This window comes from Lipotes vexillifer, unplaced genomic scaffold, assembly GCF_000442215.2.
Source record: "Lipotes vexillifer unplaced genomic scaffold, Lipotes_vexillifer_v1.1 scaffold713, whole genome shotgun sequence".
Lineage (NCBI taxonomy): Eukaryota > Metazoa > Chordata > Mammalia > Artiodactyla > Lipotidae > Lipotes > Lipotes vexillifer.
Window position 1 is genome coordinate 2,198,304 of NW_006773157.1, and position 23,720 is coordinate 2,222,023.

The 23,720-nt window shown below is 39.7% G+C and overlaps 1 protein-coding gene across 1 annotated transcript in view; it reads left to right on the top strand.

Moving 5' to 3' along the window:
• Positions 1 to 23,720, top strand: part of LOC103088140 (dual specificity mitogen-activated protein kinase kinase 5) — a gene marked incomplete at its 3' end in the record, with an annotated part of 114,346 nt that overhangs the window by 27,146 nt on the left and 63,480 nt on the right. Inside the window, exons 4-7 of the mRNA XM_007448144.1 lie at positions 8,162 to 8,231; positions 12,606 to 12,646; positions 13,618 to 13,685; positions 23,172 to 23,220. Coding sequence (XP_007448206.1) covers positions 8,162 to 8,231; positions 12,606 to 12,646; positions 13,618 to 13,685; positions 23,172 to 23,220 — 228 coding nt within the window. The remainder of the gene's footprint in view (positions 1 to 8,161; positions 8,232 to 12,605; positions 12,647 to 13,617; positions 13,686 to 23,171; positions 23,221 to 23,720) is intronic.

The window sequence follows — 23,720 nt, forward strand, 5'->3', positions numbered from 1 at the left end:
TCCTGCTGACCTTTTCACTGGAAGACTTTTCATTGTGATTTTCTTTCTCATCATCGAATCAATCCATGACCATATGTGGACCCTTGGTCTAGAGTCATTTAAGGAAGAGCATGTGCACACTGTAGTCACCTCAAGGCAGGGGCGATGAGTTATCGAGGAGTGGGAGGACCTGAAGCCAGGTAACTAAATATAGTTATTAATTTGGTATTCAAAATAGATTAGCTTCATATGTTATTTTCGACTGTTGGAGCAGTTGTGTGCTTCTTAAGAGGCCAGCATCACAGAGGGGATGCCTCTTAATGTAAAGTATGAGAAGTAATTGAAAGGAGGTATAACTGATGGCACATCTGAGTAGTGTTGTAATTGAATTTGTAGCCATTTGACAGAGTTAAGATTGTTGGGTTCTTCACTAGGAAAACTAATAAGTTAACCATGGACTGCAAATAGTTGGTTAGTTTATTGATTATTGCTGTAATTACTGACTGAGCTACATATAACAGGGTATGCTTGCAATACTGACAAAACAAGAATTTGAAAATTTTACCATTAGTAGGGAAAAGCCAGCATGCTTATTCTTTATAAGTATATTCCTCATACTGTACTGTTTATGTTGTCTGTTAGAAAGCATGCTAAGGAGAGATTTAAGAAACCCTTCTGTTATAAATGTATAGAAGAATAATAAATAAGTCTGATTTGATGTGAGTTGATATGTAAGACTTGCCACTGAATAAGTTATAACCAATGAGTGTACGTAGTCACCACGTCTGTATTAATTCCTATTTGCCTCCTTCCCCTTAAACATTGTGGAGCAGCCATTATGTGTAAGGCATGGTGCTAAGCATTCTACGGCAGTAGTTTCTTAGATTTTGGGGGACACAGGGCTTTTTGAAAATGTGAGGAAAGTTGTTTATTCTTTTCCCAGGAAATTCACACAGTGCATTTTACCTAGAAGTTCAGGAATTTCAAGGATCTCCCAGGCCCATATAGACCCCAGGTTAATACCTCTGCCGTAAGAGATAATAAAATGCACAAGACATGGTCCATGCCCTTGATGAACTTCCAGAAAGGACAGTGTTCCTTATAGTACCCTTTTACTTATTTTATTATGTATAGTACTGTAGTAATTGAGGGAAGGGGAGGAGATACTGACTCAGCCTTGATAAACAATTAGTTAAATTCTGCCTCTGTACTTGGTCTAAACATTTCAGTGTTCTTGTTTAGTGGTTTCTGTGTCACCCTATCGTTATGGCCATTTTTCTTCTATGTACTATTGCTTGCAAGTGGGAGATTTGTAGCCCTGTGCCCCATTTTAAGATGTTTTTCAAGTACTTTATAAAAAAGTTTCCATATACCAGCTTCTGTGATTTTGATCTTCCTAACACCTTTATGAGGTGAGCAAGGCAGCTATTTTTCTCATTTTTACAGCCGAGAATACTGAAGCACAAACAAATTGTATTCCTTTCTCAAGGTCATACAGCTATGTAGGGCTGGGACCTGAGATCACTCACTGATTTGCTCACTTATTCATACAGCCAGTTTTTCACACATTAAATATTTATGGGATGGCAACTCTCTGGCCAAGCCCTATGCTAGCTGGTGGAGGTGCAGTGAACATATAGTTCACTTTTTCAAGGAGCGCATGCTCCAGTCAGGGAAGTTAACAAAAAAGGAAACAGTGTTTGGTGTGGGAGGACGAGAAAGACTCAGAGCTACCAGGCATAGTGATAAATGCTGTCATATGCCTAAGCATTAGGTGTTCTGTGAGCACAAAAAAGGAGCACCTGATTTAGCTTTGGGGACAGAGAAGGCTTCCTGGAGAGAGTGGTGTCTAGGTGGAGTAGGTGAGGACAAGGGGACTGGGAAGGGTGTTTGAGCAGAGAAAACAGTGTTTAAAGGCCCAGCTGAAAGGATGCCTGGTGCATTCAGGAGGAGCTACCCATGATTAGTGTGGCATGGACAGTGTGGGGAGGGTATGAGATGAGGTTGGGAAGGCAGGTGGGCTAGATCATGGAGGGCCCTAGCTTGAGGATTTGAGAAGTGGGGAAAATGTAGAGTTAATAAGACTGGTGATTGATGAGATGTGGGGAAGAAGGAAAGAGAGATGGTCTGGACGACTCCCAGATACCTGGTTTGGGAAGCTAGGTCATGGTGATCTCATTCACCCGGTTAGTGAACCCATGTGGTGGACGGCAGGCCTAGGGCAGGAGGGAGGGGTGGGAGAGGTAGGGACCTGTTGAATTTGAGGGGCCTCTGGACAGCTAGTTGGGTATGTTCCGAATCTTAGGAGAGAAGTCTGGGCTGGAAATAAAGGTTTGTGATTCATCAGCTCCTAATTAGTCTCAGTGACTCCTCTGGTAATTGAAACCTTTGAAGTGGCTGGAGTTCACTGGAGGAGAGTTGTGCAAAATAAAAAGAGATGGTTGATGAAAAACCGTGGGGAACGCGAGCATTTAAGGAAGGGATGGGGCGAGAACCACTCACAGGAAGCTGAGTAGGGTGGTAAGAGAGGTAGGAGGAAAACGTGGACAGGCGCGGGGAGTTGCTGAAGAAAGAGGACGAAGTCACCGGCCGGCACAGGTATCTGCGTCACAGCACGCTGCCTTCCCCGGTCGCTGAAAGATCAGGTGACATGGCCTGACCCACACAGGATATGAATGAAGAAGCTTCCACCAGCTCAGCAGTCCACCCAGTAGCCTGCTTTAGTTAAAGGTTTTGAGGTACGAGAAACAGGAGATAACTTACCTTTTGACTCTCAAATAGCAAACATACATTTTATGTTCTGAGTGCATGGACTAGAATGAAAGAAGTATTTTTCTTGGTTGACTGATAAACCGTTTGCTACATCTGTGAAACAGGGGTGATGATACTCCTAGAATAGGATAGGGTTGTCAGAAACTAGATGAATAAATGTAAATATCTAGTATTGATACTGAGCAAGGGCTCTTGTGCCTGAGGTGCAGAAAGCCAAACTCTGACAGCGGGGTTTGCAGCAAAGTGAGGGTCTATTTGCAGGGAGCCAAACCAGGAGAATGGGCAGCTCATGCTCCAAAGACCCGAACTCCTCCAGAGCTTTCAGGCAAAGGTTTTTTAAAGACGGTGTGAGGGGAAAGGGTCATAGGAAGCTGATCAGCCCGTGGACCTTCTTCTGATTTGTTGGTGGTGAGGTAACAGGGTGATGTTTAAGGAATCACAACCTTCTGGTTCCAACCAGTCTGGGGTCTAGTGCTTGTGGTCAGCATGTAGTCACCATCCTCCCTCCACCTGGGTGGGAGTCTTAGTTTCTATAGAACAACTCAAAGATATGCATCAGATTGTTATCTATATCCCCTGAGGAGGCACTAGGAGGCCTGTGACTCTGTTGTCCTAAGAGTTAACTGCTTGAGTCTGCTCTTTGGAACTCAGGGAAGCCTAGGAGACTAAAGCCTTTTTCTACAAACAAGAAACGGGGGATGTGGAGGGGCTTTTTTGTACGTAGGAGGGCCCCGAAGGGTCTTGCTTGGTTTCAGTCCCCCCTTTTCTTTGATACTCCTCAGTCCTGAGGGGAATGGGGGCGGGACAAGAAAGGGCATACAATTTTGGATGGAGACGTTAATCATAAACTTGGCAGGGGGTTTAGGGGGGCTCGGTTTCAGTGTTGAGCCTAACACACAGTAGGTATTCAACAAGTGATAGTTGTTTCTGTGTATCTCTCTCTCACTGTTTTCTCTCCTTTCAGTAGAGAACCTGTGCCTTGTAAAGTTTAACTGTGCTGTTTTGGAATTCAGGTTTTTATATGGCAGATTTCCATGAAGAAAATATATAATTATTGATTGAGTTGTGCTGTTAGAATTCGAATTAGGTTCATAACAAATAGGAACACTGTATGATAAACTTGCAAACAGAACAAAGCCAAAAATTGTACTTGCTATCCCCTTGTTCAATCTGGCCCTCTCTTTCAAATTAATTAGATATTTGGATAACTATGCTAAACTTTGTCACATCCTTATTAAAATTGTTTAAGCATTTTGAAGAACATCTCAGAGGGACTCTGAAACAAATCTGAGTCTGGTACTGGAGATTCCATTAGCAATCACAAAACTGATTAATCTTTTACTCAGTTAGCTTATTGATTATTGCTGCAATTACTGCATGTAATGGATTCTACAAGGGATACCAGAGAAAACATGTTTTATAACTGCTGCTGACGTGTTCAGTTTGAGTGCAGACGTGTTCGATTTGTACTTGTTATATATAACCAGTTTTGTCTTTTAAAATTCCATAACACTTCTACTCAGAAAGTGCTGTGCTTAATATTGTTTCACTACTAGGAGGTTCACTTTTAAATTCCTCAACTACTAATCATTACAGTTTACAAATGCCTTCACTAATTCTATTGGCTGCAGTTTAATTTTGAGCTTCACAGTAACCCTATGTAATAGAGTTGGTATCTTTACCCTCATTCAGAGGAAACTAAGGTTCAGTGAGGTTAAATGACTTCCTGAAGACTATACAGGTTAATAAGTGGCAGAATCGGGATTGGACTCCATTTCAATCGGTAAATATTTGTCAAACACCTACTATGTGCAGGACTTTGTGTTAGGGGTAATGAAAGCCAGGATAGGATTATACAGATTAAGCTAAGAAGCTTTTTGGATAAGGTCAAATTATGGCTCCATTAATGTTACCATGGTCACTTTGTTACTTTTCTGTCCAAGCCATATTAAGTATATTGGCGTAAAAGATTTAGATTTTTGTTTGGTTTCGTTGGTTGTCTTTTCATTTTGTTTTTATCTAGTGGAAGTCTTGTCTTTGTCATTATTGCTTATTTTATCAGTATTTAGAGCAAAATTGGGAAGATCCCCTTAAAGGGAGAATATATAAAACCTTGAGAGAGAATGAAGGTGTAAAAAGAACTTGCTTTGCAGCTTATTAAGTGTTCTCATGTTTTCTCATGTGAGTTTCACAGTAATCCTGTGGGTCATACCACCTTCATTTTACAACTGAGTAAACTGAGGTGAGGTGAGCATTTCTTCACTGAGATCATCATCTAGAAGTGGCCAGTACTGAGACCCCAGGGTTTGAGCCTGTAACGCCTCTAAGTGCATTGCTCATCTCACTGGGCAGCACAGGCCTTGTGGCTCATCAGGACTGCTCTGTGCCAGGAGGGTACTGCACATGGCCCATGTTTTATTCTTGTTTCTTAAGGAATGCCTTGTGAGCAGTGGCCTGAGCTCCTAGGCCTAGTGCCTCCTTGATGGCCCCCCGACCCTCACCAGGTCCGCTCCTGAGAGGTCAGTTGCCTAGAGTGGACCCATGCCATGGGTTTAATTACCACCCTTCATAGTTTGTCCTTGATGGTGAATTACTTTGGTGTGCGAAACACAAAATTCTCTGTTAATACAAACACAGATCAAACCCAGTATTTTAGCAGAAGAAAATGTTCCTAGGATTTGGAAGAATTGTACAAAACAAAAAACAAATCCTAGCTACTTGCTTTGGAGAAACTGTCAAGTGGCATACTTAACATCATTACCGTGGCTGTGTTAATTACTGCACAAATAGATGTTTTTAGATTGCTAAAAAGTTCCTGCAATGATTATAAAAGTGTATATAGTTTCCCAGTTGATTTGAAATGAAAGGGAAACCATTTTTATTTATATATTTTGTGAGGTAAATAAATAAAGTTGGAAAACAGGTCAATTTCATGCATGCAGGGTTTTATAGTAGGAAAAAAATGCCTTGCACCTGTTCTGACCCTTTACATTTGAGGTTATTTGTTTTCAAACTTGACCCCCAAGCGCCAGTTTCACACAACTCTGTAAATAATTTGTTAGATAAAGCATAAGGATATTTTATTTGTTTTGATTTCTAGGATTGTGGTAAAGTAGTAACTGAAATTACTAACCTATTGTACATAGCAGTTAATTAAGGAAAAGCATTAACTATAGGAGAACACCACCACTGCTGTTGTCTTGTGTCAGTATAAAAAGGTAGTAATTTTTTTGACAGCCACTGATTGGAAAGTTGCTTGCAGCCTTCCAGAAGCAAGAGGGTACATGCTGTGGATCAATAACCGGCAAATTTCCCATTAAAAAGAATACCTGAGCAATGTTCCAAATAGCCACTGGCATCTTAATTTTCCATGAAACCTCAAATACTTGTGTGCTGAGGACAAGTCATTTTCGGACAATTTTTCCAGACTACTTGTTAACAGTTATTGCTGTCCCGAAAGGTTGACAGCCTACGTGATTGATATTTCATTTACTTGTCATCACTGCTTGAGTAATGGCAGTGATTTTAAGGAACATAGTTTCCTGAAAGACATTTGCCTTAGTATGTATTCCAGAGAGCGTATCACACATGTTTATGCTTTATGTGTATACGTTTTTACATCTATAGAAGGAGAGGATCAGTTTCCTATACAGTTTGAATGTCCTCAGAAGGCAGGGTATACTTATATCAGTCCATAGCCATCAAAAATACACTTTCACTTCGTTTTTAGGGTGAAGAGCCTTAGACTTGTTAACTTGTGATTCTAAAGATGATGAAGAATTTTATAACTCCCCTTTATTTATAAGGGAAAAATAAACTTGATCTTGTAATAATTTTAATTATTACATAAAAGCAATAGAAAGATATATGTACGTATTTTTTAGAAAGAAACTTTTAAAGAATGTCAGCAAATAATGATTATCAAGGAGGAATTTTCTGAAAATATGATAGTTAAGTAGAAAATGTGCTTATGTTTTTTAATATAGAAACAACAAGTATTAAAGGGGAATTCTGCTCTGTGACAGCCCCTCACAACACAAAATCAGTGGTTTTCATTGTTGATATTTTCCACCAAGAACATCACTGTTGTTTGTCAAGTGTTAAAAAAAAGTTAGGGCAAGGACTTCCCTGGCTGTCCAGTGGTTAAGACTCCGTGCTTCCAGTGCAGGGGACGCAGGTTCAATCCCTGGTCAGGGAACTAAGATCCCACATGCCATGTGGTGCAGCCAAAAAAAAAAAAGAGGGCACAGAAGCCACATGCAAGTTAGGTGGACATATGCTCACCAATTAGCATATTAAAGAAAATGGGGATAGACCGTAATACAGCCTACTGAATGAACTTGTTTATGATGGAATATGAAAGCTTTTTGAACTTGGAACTTAATTTTTCATGCCCAGATTTTTAAAGTGAAATTTGATCTATACTAAAGTATTTAGAAGACTAAAACTTGAAAGGTATGTTTGCTTGAAACTGGGCTATCTTTTTATCATATTAATCCTGTCATCTTTGGATGGATCATATCTTGTTTCCTTGTTCCACAGTCTCTGTGATTTTGATTTCCATTATCTGTACATTTTATACACAAATATGAATAATGTTTGATTAACTGACTGGCGTATAGGTCCAAGCTAAATGTGAGGTGTCTCCACTTTGCTTTGTAAAATCCAGGGAAAAAGAACAAAAGGCAGTTTGAGAAATTTCTACTAAAATGCTTTTTGTGTCATTTTAATTTATTTAAAAATTATTTTTTATAAGATTCTTTTTTTTTTTTTTTTTTTTAATATATAATATTAGAAATTCAGTTGAAGATTAATAAAAGTATATTTATAAAAACTATTTTCTCCAAAAGCAGAAGTTAACATCAATATTTTTATTGCTGAAAGTTAAATCCCAAACCCTCAATATAGTTATTCATATTTTAATTGGCTTGAAAAATGTCTGATCATTTTTTTTTTTTTTTTTTTTTAATGTGGACCGTTTTTGTTTTATGTTTTGGTTTTTTGGCCATGAGGCATGTGGGAATCTTAGCTCCCCAACCAGGGATCGAACCTGCACCCCCTGCATTGGAAGGCGAAGTCTTAACCATTGGACCGCCAGGGAAGTTCTTGTGTCATTTTAAGTATATGTCATTTTCAGAACATTTCTAGAGATCAGATACTAACGTAAAATCTTAATCAACATTTTTTACTCTTAAAGGTAAATGGCAATATGGAGGATAACACTATACTGGACTTTTAGTCCTGAGTATTCACTATAGTCATATTGATGTGCAAAGAGGGAAAAAGAATTCTCGAGGCTGATATGTATATACCAGTAATTTACAAAAGTACTATGAATTAAACAACCCATAAGTGTCTGTTCCAGTATTCATACATTACTGAGTAATCTCTTTCTATAATCTCTTTGCAGTATTATTCCACAGTAATGGAACAGCAAGTAAATGGACAGTTAATAGAGCCTCTGCAGATATTTCCAAGAGGTAATGTTGAACAAATTCTAATCAACAATGATTATTTCAGTAAACTGTTTCATCAACAGTTATGTTTTCCAAAGGTTTAAATGCAGATAACGTGATGTTTAGCTCTTAATTTGAAAAAACAAAAGAAGTATTCATTATCGTGGGGATTGCAGGCTGTATTATAGTTATGGCAGATAGAATATCTAATTTGCTAGAGTAAATTAAACTAACTAGATTGGTTTTCGTTTTTGAAGTACATACTTACATTCGCTTAAAGAACTCTTTGGGGGTCCACATGGTTTCTAAACCAAGGCAAATGGATGACTTTAATTTTGGATATTTATAAATTGTGGCTCGTGATGGTAGCCAGAGCTGCTATTGAGTAGAAAGCTTTCAGCTAGTGCAGAAACCAAGATTTACTGGGGGGTTTTAGGAGCGATATTTTGGTGGAATGTTTGGTGCTTGATTTTGGGGGGAGACATTTTCTAAATAATTGAAAATCCTCATAAATAATTTGATTGTTAAGTTTCCAAAAATATGAGCTAATGAGAGTGACCCTTGGTGAATCACCTGGTTAAATCATTTGTTTTCCCCTTTAGGTTTGATAGTACTAGCCTTGTATCAGATATGATTGCTCAGCTCTATATAAATGTTCCCTGAAAATTTGAATAATGGTAAAAAAGAACAGTTTAATTATATAAACCATTAAGTCTTTCACCCATTATACATTGCCCCACTTGGAAATCTGTGTTTTCTAACTGATGGAACAGATAAGAAAATTCTCTAAGTAAGTCTTCTAGAAATAGCTTAATTGAAATAATTAAAAGTTAAACGTACCTTCGTTAACTGATACTGTACAAATAATCATGGTATGGGTTTTCCAATTAAGCATTCTAGACTTTCATTACCTGTAACTCTCTGAAGTTTGAATAGCTCAATTAACCAGTAGACTCCTATTTGCACTGATAGTCTCCAGCCCATGAGAAGATCTGGGTTCAAGAGTAATACTGTTCTTCTAGCATTAACATGGGCAGTGGGATTAGGAGTATTTAGTACATTATTAATAATAACTTATTAAAGACCTAAGTAAGTAAGTAAAATTGGGCCATTGATAGCATGTCTGAAAGAAGATTATGATTATTTCAGTTCTGTTGCACCTGAAGACTAAAAACTAAAAAAAAGAGGGCTTCCCTGGTGGCGCAGTGGTTGAGAGTCTGCCTGCCGATGCAGGGGACACGGGTTCGTGCCCCGGTCCGGGAAGATCCCACATGCCACGGAGCGGCTAGGCCCGTGAGCCATGGCTAGTGAGCCTGCGCGTCTGGAGCCTGTGCTCCGCAACGGGAGAGGCCACAACAGTGAGAGGCCCGCGTACCACAAAAAAAAAAAAAAAGAAAAGAAAATGTTGCCATTTCTGTGTATTAAGCCAAGAACAGGGTGCAGATTATTTCTTAATATTTTCAATAACCACAGAATTTGGGCAAGTTTCAAAATTGTTTCTCCACAAGGAGTATTTTTTTTACCAGCTGAAAATTTCCATTCATTGCTTTCCTACTGGATGACTTTATAGCTCTTTTGTAGCAAACCCCAGAAAGTATCCTGGAGAATTATAATTCTAATGCTGAGGGCTTTCATTTTTTCTTTTTTTCCAGAAAGTATTTACTTCTGTTCATCCAGAATCTTTCTAAGTTCTGTTTGTTTTCTTTTATCTTGTGAACAGCCCCTGTCAGTGTCCCTGTCCATATCACTGTGCCCCTCCCATGATAATAACAGCCATTTTTAACCATCTTCTCTGTTCAGACACTAATATTGCTTTGTGTGTCACCATTTCTAGTTCTCCCAACAGTCATGCCTATTATTATTGCTTCCATTTTATACTTGAGAATATTAAGGTTCAGAGACGCTAAGTAACTTCAGAGTCACAATTTTTAAGTGGTTAATATACCCTTTGAATAAGAATTTTGTTTAAGTTGTAATTTGCTTAGAGTAGAAGGGCTATATGCTCTTAAGTAGGTTAAAATATTAGTAGAGTGTGCATGGGGGTAGTTTGGAGGGCTTGGTAGGAGTGTGGAGAAGAGTATATTGTAGGGAGGAGATTCTTAAAGAAAATATGTGACATTTGAGTGTCGCATGTAGTCCTAGGACAGGACCTATTAGTCTCCAATAAATTTTTAAATACAGTTGTTCCACGCCAAATTTAAATTTTTTAAAATATGAGACTCAGTCTCCCTATCTGTGTGGTTTTGTGCATACTGTTACGTCTTTAGTTTTCTACAGTTGTTTGCTTTTTGCTTATTTATCTACACAAAGTATAGATTTTATGCAATTTTATTTTTCATGTAATTTTACATAAATCTCTAAATATATATAAAATTTTATGTAAGATTTATATAAATTTAGAGGTTATACAGATTTTTACAGTTAGAGTATAGACATTGGGTATATTGCCTGGGTCTACTGAGTTGGTTAGAGGCTCTCAGACCTTAGATTCTTAGATTCTGTGGTCAGGCCCCATGTGAAAAAGAATCTCTAGACTGAGCAAATCAGAGGACAGGAGAAAACAATTCTCTTCTAACATCAGGTCTTCTCATTCCAAGTGGCACAATTGCATTGGATAGTAGCTCCCAGCTCAGGGCTAATTCTCTTTGTAGTTATAAGATATGTTAACTATTAATAAGTATGAAAATTCACTAGCTTTACAGTAACTTCTGACTCCACAACTTTAGGAAATATGAGGCTACTGGGTTTTTTTGAATACTGTTTACTTTTTATTTTATTTTTTAATTAATTAATTTTTGGCTGCATTGGGTCTTCGTTGCTGCGCGCGGGCTTTCTCTTGCGGTGAGTGGGGGCTACTCTTCGTTGCGGTGCGCGGGATTCTCACTGTGGTGGCTTCTCTTGTTGCAGAGCACAGCCTCTAGGCACGTGGGCTTCAGTAGTTGTGGCACTCGGGCTCTAGAGCGCAGGCTCAGTAGTTGTGGCACCTGGGCTCAGCTGCTCCGCGGCATCTGGGATCTTCCAGGATTAGGGCTCGAACCCGTGTCTCCTGCATTGGCAGGTGGATTCTTAACCACTGCACCACCAGGGAAGTCCCTTGAGTACTGTTTAGATTTCCAGTCATAAAGATTTAAGAAGCCAGTTGAGGAACGAGGCAGATGTTAAGGTAGGAGATAAGAGTTGATGCCCGTCTCTTAATTCCTTAGTTAGCCACTTTCTTACTAAATGAAGTTTATAATGCACTGGCTACTTCAGAGGAAATGCTCTGAAGTGTTGTCTTAGGAAGTATTAATGGTCCCTAAAGGACCAAGCATCAGATGTATGTGACTATTGTTTTGTTCAAAAAGTTAATTTCCATCTTTAGGAAAGAGGATTTGGAGTCTTAATTTTAACATATTTTAGAAAAACAAATAAAAATCCTTTATTGAGGTTTAGATTTTTTTTTAAGGAAAATAACATAATGACTTTGAATATATTCGAAATACACAAACCTAAAGCAACTGATGTGCTTTGTAATTATTAGCCACATCTTCTTATTAAACAGCTCTATTTCTTGTCAGAAACAGAGGAAAATACATGTACCTCTGAGAAAGGAGCAAAAAAAAAAAAATCAAATTCATCCTTTCCCGAACAATCAATCAAAATTGACCGCCCCCTAACATATAATATGTAGGGCACTGTAGTTTTCAGATGGAAGCAGCCTATAACATGGGCAGGAAGCACTTTATTTTTTGAAACATTTGATGAAGAAGCATTTGCTGAATTGGAAAAGTACTAACCTGTAACTCAAGATGGTGTCAGGAAATTAATATTCTTTTCGCTGGTACTGCTTTATGTTTAGACTTAAATGTTAGCAAATGTCAAGATTTGCAAGAAGTGTCATGAAATTAATGGTATATCTGTATTCTAACAAATTTGACTGCTTAATGCTTTGCAAACTGATGTTCAAACTTAAATATTTCATCTTAGAATCTCTAGCAATTGTTTTGGCGGTAAAATATCCTCCTCCCACTCCCCTCCAAAAACCCCAGCTATTTTCATTGTAGTCTTAAGTGATAACAGATATACAATGTAATAGAGTGAGGAAAGATGATGGCAGAAATTTGAATTATGAAAGAAATCTAATCATTTTAGCTCAGTTAACTTGATTTTTATATGTTTTAAGCAGAAATTGGAATTTATATGAGGTGGTGTCAGAAAGCTCTTTGCATTTATAAATGCTCACTCCTGCAAGTTAAAAACCCTGGTTCATAATTCCCACTTTGGGTCTTGGGAGCCACTTTTCAATCATTTCTCTCTGCTAATTTTGGTGTCACCCTCATTTCTTTTTAAACGATTCATTTTGAGCAAATTTGTAAATGGCCCTGATGTGTTCTACAATTTAGTCAATTACTGTTTCAGCCTGCAAGCCTCCTGGGGAACGGAACATACATGGCCTGAAGGTACGAATTTCAATAATTGTTTCAGTAAAGTTAGATGGATTTGTAATGCTGTGTTCCACTTATTGAAATGTCAAATAAAACTGCACTTTCTCAAGCTGTGACAAGCGTTCCTTTTTTTTTTTTTTTAATGGGATGTGGAGGGGGATTCATTAGTATTTGTTCAATATGTGTACAAATTGGGGTTTTGATGCCGTATTTAAAAAAAATTATTATTATTTGGAATTCTTTTGTTGGTTTGTTTCTTCAGGATGATCCTGGGTACTGGTCTCCACAAAGATTTACTTGAGTAAAAATATAGACTTCATTTCAGTGATTAATTAAGCACATAAGCATATTGCACACAGAATACCCCCCTCTTCTTTTGACATGTTTATGCTAGAAACATATCTATTTAATGTCCTTTCATTGTTCTGCATATTTTGAATTCTGGATTTCTGCTTAAGGCTTTACATTTAAAAGAAAAACTGGCTATTGTATTAGACTCAAGCGTTTTATAATTAATTACTTGGACCTCATTTTTCAGTGAATAAGAAACATTCTGCAGTGTTCTGCCTGGTTTTAAAGCTGAAGGGGTATGATACCGTGAGGTTCACTACTAACCCTTGGATGTATTCTTAATATACTTTTTTGAACATACTGTTTTTTATATAAAACAAAAAGAAACAGTGAACTGAATTTGTTCACTAGAGTTGAATTCAATTCTAGACAGTGAATTGAAAATGTCCCCAGTTTATCTCTCCCTTTTTCAGCACTATTTAAGTATTTGAATAATGACAGGAACAAAGTATTATGTAATATACAGGTTGTACAGTTTTTATAACCTATATACTGAATAGACTCCAACCATGGGTCTGTCTAGTAAAAAGCTAATTAACCTTCATAGTGAAATGAGAAATTTGTGGCAAATTACAGGTTAATTAGAACTGTGTCCTCAGAACACAGACTGATCAAGATACTTTCTTTACTTGTAGGTGAATACCCGGGCTGGATCCTCTCAACACAGCAGCCCAGCAGTCTCAGATTCACTTCCAAGCAATAGGTGAGCGCGAGCGAGTGACTTGTGCCTCTGAGCGTGAATATCTACATAGTTGGGAGTGAAGAAGAGGCTTGTGGGATGGCATCTCTTTTTTTAATAAGACCTCAAAAGTGTGTATGTGGCTAAGAAGAAATCTGACCAGTTAAGTAACCCTAGCTATGTATTGACTGAAAAGAAAGGACCTCATAGAGAAAGATAAAATTAGACATGTTGAACCATTTATTTTGGTCTGTGGAATGGTTTTCCTTCAGTCTCCAGATGATGCAGAAACAGAAGATTCAGTGCCTTTGACTGTTTTCATGCTTTGATGATCTGGTTTGTATAATGCTTATTATTTTTGTCTTGCTTGTCCATCTTTTGGCAGTGTCATGCTTCACTGACATCTTTCCCAGAAGGAGGCAAGGAAAGAGTAATGTGGTGAAATTTAAATTGACCAGCCAAGTTGTCCATTTATGTATCTTTGGTGCACAAGAGATTGAGCTATTACAGAAGGAAGATAATTTTCATTAATTCATGCTAACACTGTCCCATACTGGGATGGATACTAAAGACTTGAGCCTCTTCAAAGTGTTCGTCTGACAGGCCTGAGAACTTACTTCTAGAAGATTAAGGTTCTCAAGTAGAAGGACCTGCTTAAGCTGAAAGAATTCTAGATCATATTTGTTACATATTCAGTTATTCAGCTGGTTAACATCTTATTACTGTACTTGAAGATGACACTTGAAGGTGATTGCTCTGTGTGTATGGATTCACACTGGTGACTGAAAAGCCATCATTGAGCCAGATCACCCTTCCATTGTGTGCCCAGGTCTTTCTGGGTTTAGGGCAGTAGTCAGTGTTTGCACAGCCCTTATCTGCTGAGATGTAGCTTAGGCTTCTACTTTCCCTTCCATGCCCCTCCTTACCCCCTCCACCCAGTGTCTTGGTTCTTTTGCCACTGGGCTTTACTGCAGGTAATTTGAAGTCTCTCCTTCTGACTCTCTCTCTACTCTCCTGTCCCCTCCCCAAAAGTCACTTCCTTGATTGCTTTATTATAGTGTCAGTATATCTTACCCACAGCTTTCCTGCTATGAACACACTACTCTTAGAGTGTGTTTCCTTCTTAAACTATTTATCCTGTGTTAAAATACATCCACTCGTTATTCACCGGTGGATCATCTGTCTTGTGGTCCTGAGGGGTAGGTCTTTTAGCCCTCATCCAAGTGCTTGGCCCTGCCAGGCGATTCTCTGAGGCCTCTCTTTTCATGCTTGTTGGGCATGAGAGCCATGTCCACCGAGTAGAGGCATGGGGACTGAGGGTCATTTGTTACATTCAGCTCGAAGAGGGCACGGCCTCTAATTATTACCACTACTTCTAGAAAAAAAATGTTATTCAGACAGACTGACTATTAGCCTTGAGTGAAAACAAGGACTTTACCTGGTGTTTTAGGTCAAAGTTCATCATGGTATAAAAAGCAGGATGGAGTTGAAAAAGACAGTAAGGCAGAGAAGCAGCAGGATAACTTTTCAACTCTCTCAGATTTGGTTTTAACCAAAACCAAAGTGAATTAGCTTGGCTTTTTAAAAACTATCATTTATATTCACAGAATATTATAACATCTTTGGGCTGGAAAGAGACTATCTGATCTAGTGGTTCTCAGCCCTTTGTTGCAGCATCTTTAGGGATATGACAGCCTCCCAAATAGTAATAGTAGTTTGCTCCAGAAGTGAATTTTGTTATGGGAGGAATGCAGTTTGAAAAAGTCCTACAGGTGATTTTAATATGCCACCCTAGGTTGACCATGTTCTGTGCCCCATATTGATACCTAATCAAAAGTATTTATCGAGTGCCTCCTGTTTATTCAGTTCTGTCCTACCCACTAGGAATACAATGTGGTCCTTATCCTCTGGAGCTCGCTGTCTCATAGGCATACAGACCACCTCCCCCCAGTATACAAATAATTATACTTTATAATTAGTGTTACGAAGGAAATAAGCAGATTTTGAAGTGAGAGAATACTGGGCAGGATTGTGTTTAGATTTGGACGGGGTGCCCAGGGGAGAGTGGCATTCCACTTCGGCCTGAAGGATGAGAAATACCTAGCCACATCAAGAGCCAGAGAAGGGCATTTCAGAGCGTGGGGAGAGTGTAAGTGAAGGCCCTTGGGTGGAAAAGGAGCTCAAGCGTTTTATAATGGCCTCAGAAGGAGGCCAGTTAGGCTGGAGCCCAGGGAGGGGTGCTGGGCTGGGGGAGGGAATGGAAAGGCGGGGAGAACAGTAGGAGTGATAGGAGAAAAAGAGGTGACAGGAGCTGGCTCCTGGGGCCTGGTGTTTGAGCTTTCCCCTCAGCATATTGTCAAGCTGTTAGACGACTTTCAGCAGAGTGCCATGGCCAGCTCTGTGTTTATAGAAGACTCTTGCCTGTGGTGTGAAGCATGAGAAGGAGAGGCCCCCATCTAATGCTCCTCTCCTTAGGTGCCCCCACTCCTTGCCAGATGGTCATCCAGGCTCTTCCTGAACAGCCCTGTGGCAGGGATGCACTTTATTGGCTGGGGGAAGGAGAGGCCCCCATCTAATGCTCCTCTCCTTAGGTGCCCCCACTCCTTGCCAGATGGTCATCCAGGCTCTTCCTGAACAGCCCTGTGCCAGGAATGCACTTTATTGGCTGAGGCACCCGTTCCATGTTCATGTAGCTATGTCTCAGAACATTCTTTTCGTGAGCTGAGATTTGTGTCCCTTTAGCACCCACTCGTAAAGATTGATTTTAGCCCTCAGAACAGGGCTGTTCCCTCTTCTAGGTGATAGCTCTAGGTCATAGCTAGTCATCTTCCCTCCAAACATACTCCTTCTCCTGGGTTTCCTGTCTCAGTAAATTCTCCCACGTCCACCCGGATGCTAACTCCAAGGGACCCACCAGGCATCGTTCACTGCTTCCTGGGTCTCCTTCAGCCCCACATCCAGTCAGTCCCTACATTTATAGGTTCTACCTTCTGAATCACTGTGGAGTCTGTCTACTTGCCAGCATCTCTGTTGTTGAAAAGGTAGATCAGGCTCCCTAGATTACTGCTATAGCCTCCCGTGTTGCCCCATTGCAGTCCCTCCTCCACACTGCAGCCAGAGTTATCTTGCTAGTGCATGTTCTGAACCCATCATTCCCCCCTTTACTGCTCCTCACAACCTGCAGGACAAGCTGTACCCTCCACAGCAGGTGAGCCATGGCCTGCCACGAGTGGGTCCTCTGCTCACTCTAGCCGCCTAGCCTGCCACTCCCCCCTTCCAACTGATGGTCCAGCTTTGCTTTGCATGGTCCCCTTAATGGGTCACATTTCCTCTCACTACTGGGCCTTCACATCCACTGCTGCCTCTTTCCTGCTTTCTTCTTTTAATCCATTCCCTTCTTCGCCTTCATTCCGGCTAAGCTTTGTCATCTTTGATGAACAAAGATGTTATCTTCTTCTGAAAACTGTTCCTGATTATTGCCCACCTCCCAGTCTACGCCAGGTACTCCTTCTATGAATTCCCAATATCTCCCTGTGCTTGCTTTTACTGTAGTGGTTAGCACATTGTATTATAATCACCCCTGTCCCCCAATAGATTCTGTACTCCTCGAGGGCAGTGACTGTAGCATATTCCTTGTTTATTTTATTTTATTGAAGTATAGTTGATTTACAATGGGTGAATTTCTGTTGTACAGCAAAGTGATTCAGTTAGATATATATATGTATACATATATATATATATATATTTTGTGTGTGTGTGTGGTACGCGGGCCTCTCACTGTTGTGGCCTCTCCCGTTGCGGAGCACAGGCTCCGGACGTGCAGGCTCAGCGGCCATGGCTCACGGGCCCAGCCGCTCCGTGGCATGTGGGATCTTCCCGGACCGGGGCACGAACCCGTGTCCCCTGCATCGGCAGGCGGACTCTCAACCACTGCGCCACCAGGGAAGCCCTATATATATTCTTTTATATATTTTTTTCCATTACAGTTTTGAATGGATAAAGAAGATATGGTACATATATAAATGGGATACTACTCAGATGTATTCATTGTTGAATCCCCAGTTCCCAGCACGATGCTTGGCACATAGGTGATAGTCAGTAATGCTTGAATAAATGAGTGGACAAATGAATTTGTATTCCCTTTAAATCTTGTCTCTGAATTAAATTCTCCAAACTCATTCAGCTTTTCTGATAAAACGTTATTTCTGGTCCCCTCACCCTTTTACTCTTCTTTGGGTATCTCAGTGTCCCCTTAAAATGTCATTCCCAGATTACAATTGTATCACATTTAAATTTTAAAGTGTTTTTAAAAGTGATTTTTGGATAGTTCAAGTAACTGTGACCATGCAGATAAATAAAACATTGAGGGACTTCCCTGGTGGTGCAGTGGTTAAGAATCCACCTGCCAAATCCTAAAGATGCTACCAGAAAACTACTAGAGCTAATCAATGAATTTGGTAAAGTAGCAGGATACAAAATTAATGCACAGAAATCTCTTGCATTCCTATACACTAGTGATGAAAAATCTGAAAGAGAAATCAAGGAAACACTCCCATTTACCACTGCAACAAAAAGAATAAAATACCTAGGAATAAACCTACCTAAGGAGAAAAAATACCTGTATGCAGAAAACTAAGACACTGATGAAAGAAATTAAAGATGATACAGCAGATGGAGAGATGTACCACATTCTTGGATTGGAAGAATCAACATTGTGAAAATGACTCTAGTACCCAAAGCAATCTACAGATTAAGTGCAATCCCTATCAAACTACCAATGGCATTTTTCATAGAAGTAGAACAAAAAATTTCACAGTTTGTATGGAAACACAAAAGACCCCGAATAGCCAAAGCAATCTTGAGAAAGAAAAATGGAGCTGGAGGAATCAGGCTACCAGACTTCAGACTATACTACAAAGCTACAGTAATCAAGACTGTATGGTACTGGCACAAAAACAGAAATATAGATCAATGGAACAGGATAGAAAGCCCAGAGGTAAACCCACGCACATATGGTCACCTTATCTTTGATAAAGGAGGCAAGACTATACAATGGAGAAAAGACAGCTTCTTCAATAAGTGGTGCTGGGAAAACTGGACAGCTACATGTAAAAGAATGAAATTAGAACACTCCCTAACACCATACACAAAAATAAACTCCAAATGGATTAAAGACCTAAATGTAAGGCCAGACAGTATAAAACTCTTAGAGGAAAACATAGGAAGAACACTCTATGACATAAATCACAGCAAGATCCTTTTTGACCTGCCTTCTAGAGAAATGGAAATAAAACCAAAACCGAATGGGACCTGGGCTTCCCTGATGGCACAGTGGTTGAGAGTCTGCCTGCCGATGTAGGGGACACAGGTTCGTGCTCCGGTCTGGGAAAATCCCACATGCCGCAGAGTGGCTGGGCCCGTGAGCCATGGCCTCTGAGCCTGCGCGTCCGGAGCCTGTGCTCCGCAACGGGAGAAGCCACAACAGTGAGAGGCCCAAGTACCCCCCAAAAACACAAAAACAAAAACAAAAAAAAAGCCAAGAAACCCCAAATGGGAGCTAATGAAACTTGAAAGCTTTGCACAGGAAAGGAAACCATAAACAAGATGAAAAGACAACCCTAGAATGGGAGAAAATATTTGCAAATGAAGCAACTGACAAAGGATTAATCTCCAAAATTTACAAGCAGCTCATGCAGCTCAATATCAAAAAACAAACAACCCAATCCAAAAATAGGCAGAAGACCTAAATAGACATTTCTCCAAAGAAGATATACAGATTGCCAACAAACACATGAAAGGATGCTCAACATCACTAATCATTAGAGAAATGCAAATCAAAACTACAATGAGATATCACCTCACACCAGTCAGAATGGCCATCATCCAAAAATCTACAATAAATGCTGGAAAGGGTGTGGAGAAAAGGGAACCCTCTTGCACTGTTGGTGGGAATGTAAATTGATACAGCCACTGGATAACCGTATGGAGCTTCCTTAGAAAACTAAAGATAGAACTACCATATGACCCAGCAATCCCACTACTGGGCCTATACCCTGAGAAAACCATAATTCAAAAAGAATCATGTACTACAATGTTCATTGCAGCACTGTTTATAATAGCCAGGATATGGAAGCAACCTAAGTGTCCATTGACAGATGAATGGATAAAGAAGGTGTGGCACAGATATACAATGGAATATTACTCAGCCATAAAAGGAAACAAAATTGAGTTATTTGTAGTGAGGTGGATGGGCTTTTAGTCTGTCATACAGAGAGAAGTAAGTCAGAAAGAGAAAAACAAATACTGTATGCTAACACATACATATGGAATCAGAAAAATAAATTTTTTTTTTTCTGAAAAACCTAAGGGTAGGACAGAATAAAGATGCAGATGTAGAGAATGGACTTGAGGACACGGGGAGGGGGAAGGGTAAGCTGGGACGAAGTAAGAGAGTGGCATGGACATATATACACTACCAAATGTAAAATAGGTAGCTAGTGGGAAGCAGCCGCATAGCACAGGGAGATCAGCTCGGGGCTTTGTGACCACCTAGAGGTGTGGGATAGGGAGCGTGGGAGGGAGACACAAGAGGGAGGAGATATGGGGGATATATGTATATGTATAGCTGATTCACTTTGTTATAAAGCAGAAACTAACACACCATTGTAAAGCAATTATACTCCAATAAACATGTTTAAAAAAAAAAAAGATCCGCCTGCCAATGCAGGAGACGCAGGTTCGAGCCCTTTTCTAGGAAGATCTCACATGCCGTGCACCACAGCTACTGCGCCTGCGCTCTAGAGCCCGTGAGCCACAACTACTGAGCCTGCGTGCATAGAGCCCGTGGTCCGCAACAAGAGAAGCCACTGTAATGAGACGCGCACGCACCACAACGAAGAGTAACCCCTGCTCGCCACAACTAGAGAGAGCCCGTGTGCAACAACAAAGACCCAATGCAGCCAATAAATAAATAAATAAAAATAAAACATTGAGTAAACTGGGGCACAAAGAAATTGCCAGGATATATAAATATAATGTTTTACCAGACAAAGTTCATAGCCAGATATTGACATAATGAATAAAATCAGTTTTTTCCTCTCTTAACACTCAGAGCATGAATTGGTCTTTGCCTTAGGTGGATATGTTTATTAAACTGAGCTTACTAATCCACATGGTGTTCCTAAACCATAATTACTGAATTCACGTCCCACTGCTAAGGCACGGCCTTTCCTAAACATTCTGGCTTTCTGCTTCTATAAAATTAGGATGATTAAATTTTCCATCTATCTACGTCTGGTGCTAAGAAGATTGATGAAGTTGTATTAAGCAATCACGTTTTGTTTCTTGGATAAAAGGTGTTTTGTAAATGCAGTGAATCAAAATGTTATTATTTCAAGTTGCATGACATAATGGAATATCTGTGGAGAAACATTGCCTGAGCATTGTTTGGTCATTTCTGTTTTTATAATAATTGCAAATATTAAATTGGGACCATTTATGGCAATATCAGCGTCCAAATGTTTTCCAGAAAAAAAAAGTATGTGTGTAAGACAGACAGACTTTGAACAAGGTCCATACCTTAGTTTTCTTTATGTATCAGGAATAACTTTCCCCCACAGGGTATACCCACAGCAGGATAGTTACTGTGAGGATTAGATCAGGATACTAAGTAATAGCATTTAGCACAGTGTGGGGCACATGGTCATCACTCAGGAAATGGTAGAGGCTAATATTTTGTTTTCAACTGGACTGATCTTAATCAGTTGTTTATTTTGGGGGGATGTATTTCAGCTTTAGTCCCATTCTGCAGTATTCTTTTTTTTTTTTTTTGCGGTACACGGCCTCTCACTGTTGTGGCCTCCCCCGTTGCGGAGCACAGGCTCCGGACGTGCAGGCTCAGCGGCCATGGCTCACGGGCCCAGCCGCTCCACGGCATGTGGGATCTTCCCGGACCGGGGCACGAACCCATGTCCCCTGCATCAGCAGGCGGGCTCTCACCCACTGCGCCACCAGGGAAGCCCTCTGCAGTATTCTTAATTGCCACTTGAGTGCATGAATTCTTAGACTTGGGAAGATGTTATTAAAGTTTAGAATCATTGGCTGAAGGCATGTTTTATAAAATCTGGGGAAAATAGAGACTAGGGCTCCATAGTTTGCATTTGACTGTAGCAGAAGTTTAAGAAGTATTTAAAAAATAATTATAACTTGGAATGGTGAGTGTGGTCAAACTTGAAGTCTGAGGTTTTCTCAAATATAACTTATTAAAGGTACCAAATGAGTGTGTGTGTGTGTGTGTGTGTGTGTTACTACCATATAATAACAACCAGAATAATGACTATCATTTATCAGACACTTAGTATGTTCCAAGTCATTGGGCTAGGTTCAAGAGTGGGAAGGAAATGGAATATATAGAGAGGTGAGTAAGATGTGGTATCTGTTCTCAGGGAGCTTCCAGTCTTGGGAGAGGGTGTGGTGGGAAGAAAGGTATCTACAGATAACTACCAAAGGGAAGAGAGTTAATTTGGCAGATGGGTAGAGGGTTAGAGTAGATGGATTAAGGATAGAGTTAACAAGCTTTAAATTTCAAATTAGAACATTGATGGGAGGAGGTATTATTTTATGCACCATTCTGCTAACTGGGTGGATGTGTACAGGTATAACTCATTATAAAGCTAGAAGGACTTCACAGCATCTTTTGGCCGCTTTCCCTAAACTCATCCACATAAATGTTTACATAGTCATAAATGTCCAGAGAAGAAGATTTCCATATTTCTTACATACCTATGGAAGCTGGGTTTCATACCTACAGGAAAGGAAAGGAAAGAGAAGGCAGCTAAAATTAATTTAATACTTACTATGTGCAAGAAACAGGTGCTAGGGCTTTTTGTAATATTTAATTTTCTTGGTTACACTATAATGTTGATATTTCCCCCATTTTACAGAAAGGGGAAATTGAGGTTCAGAGCGGATAAGTATTTTGTTCCAGAGCACACAGCTAGTGAGTGCCAGGATTTATTTCTATTACACTTTTATTCCCCAGGAAGCTGAATTGTAACTCTTAGCTATAGTACAAAATCAGGACTTAAATTATTTTATCTTTTGAAGTTCTGTAATCTTTGTTTGCTGTGAACATTCTAAGAGTGCATTGTTAAGTACTTGATATTTAGCAGATGACAGAGTCCACATAAAATAACCACTGTAAGGCTACTCAAAGGCAGCATAACTAATAGCAAAAAGAGGTCTCTGAAATAGTCCATACAATAGCCTAGCTTCATTATGACAGTAGGCTTTTTTATTGCTTTAGATTACTAACGGGGTTTCAGTCCCTTATCGATACCTTTGCCATTTGGCCAGTTACTTTAGAAAATATTTTATGTAGGGAGAAGGATGTAAAGAGTAGTGTAGTCTATGTCTACACCTAAAACAAAAGTGTGTTTTAGTCTGGAATTTTCAGTAGTGTTCAAAGGTGCTGATGAACTTGCCATTAAAAACTATGTCTTTTCTTTTCAGCTTGAAGAAGTCTTCTGCTGAACTGAAAAAAATATTAGCCAATGGCCAGGTAGGTGTCATTACATATTAAGACTATAGTAATAACTTAGTGCTGTCTAGTTTTTGTATCCATAAACTTAATAAACAGATAAAGGATCTATAAATTTCTTCTTGTCATAAATGAATTACACGGCTTAATTTGATTGGCAGAACAATTTGCAGCACGTTTTTCAAACTGTGCTAATGGGTTTCACTCCCAGCAGATTGAAGTACCATGCACACACCCTGCTGCCAGCTCGGTGTAAAAAAAGTTAATCAGTTCTGAACAAGTGTGTCAACCCATGGGCTGTTGAAATGGCCCTGCATCCTGAGGCAACTGTTTCTTTCTTTACCTTTAGGGAGAAAAAGAGAAACTGCTACTTTCTCACCTTAGTTCCTTCTTTTGTCCTGAAACTAACACTGGCTTTTTAGGGGAACAGAGTCACAGCAGACCTTTGGCATTTAAAATTCCTGGGCTTCAGGAGCCCTCAGTTTGCCTAGTTGACTGGTCGTCTAAAGCAGAATGACCTA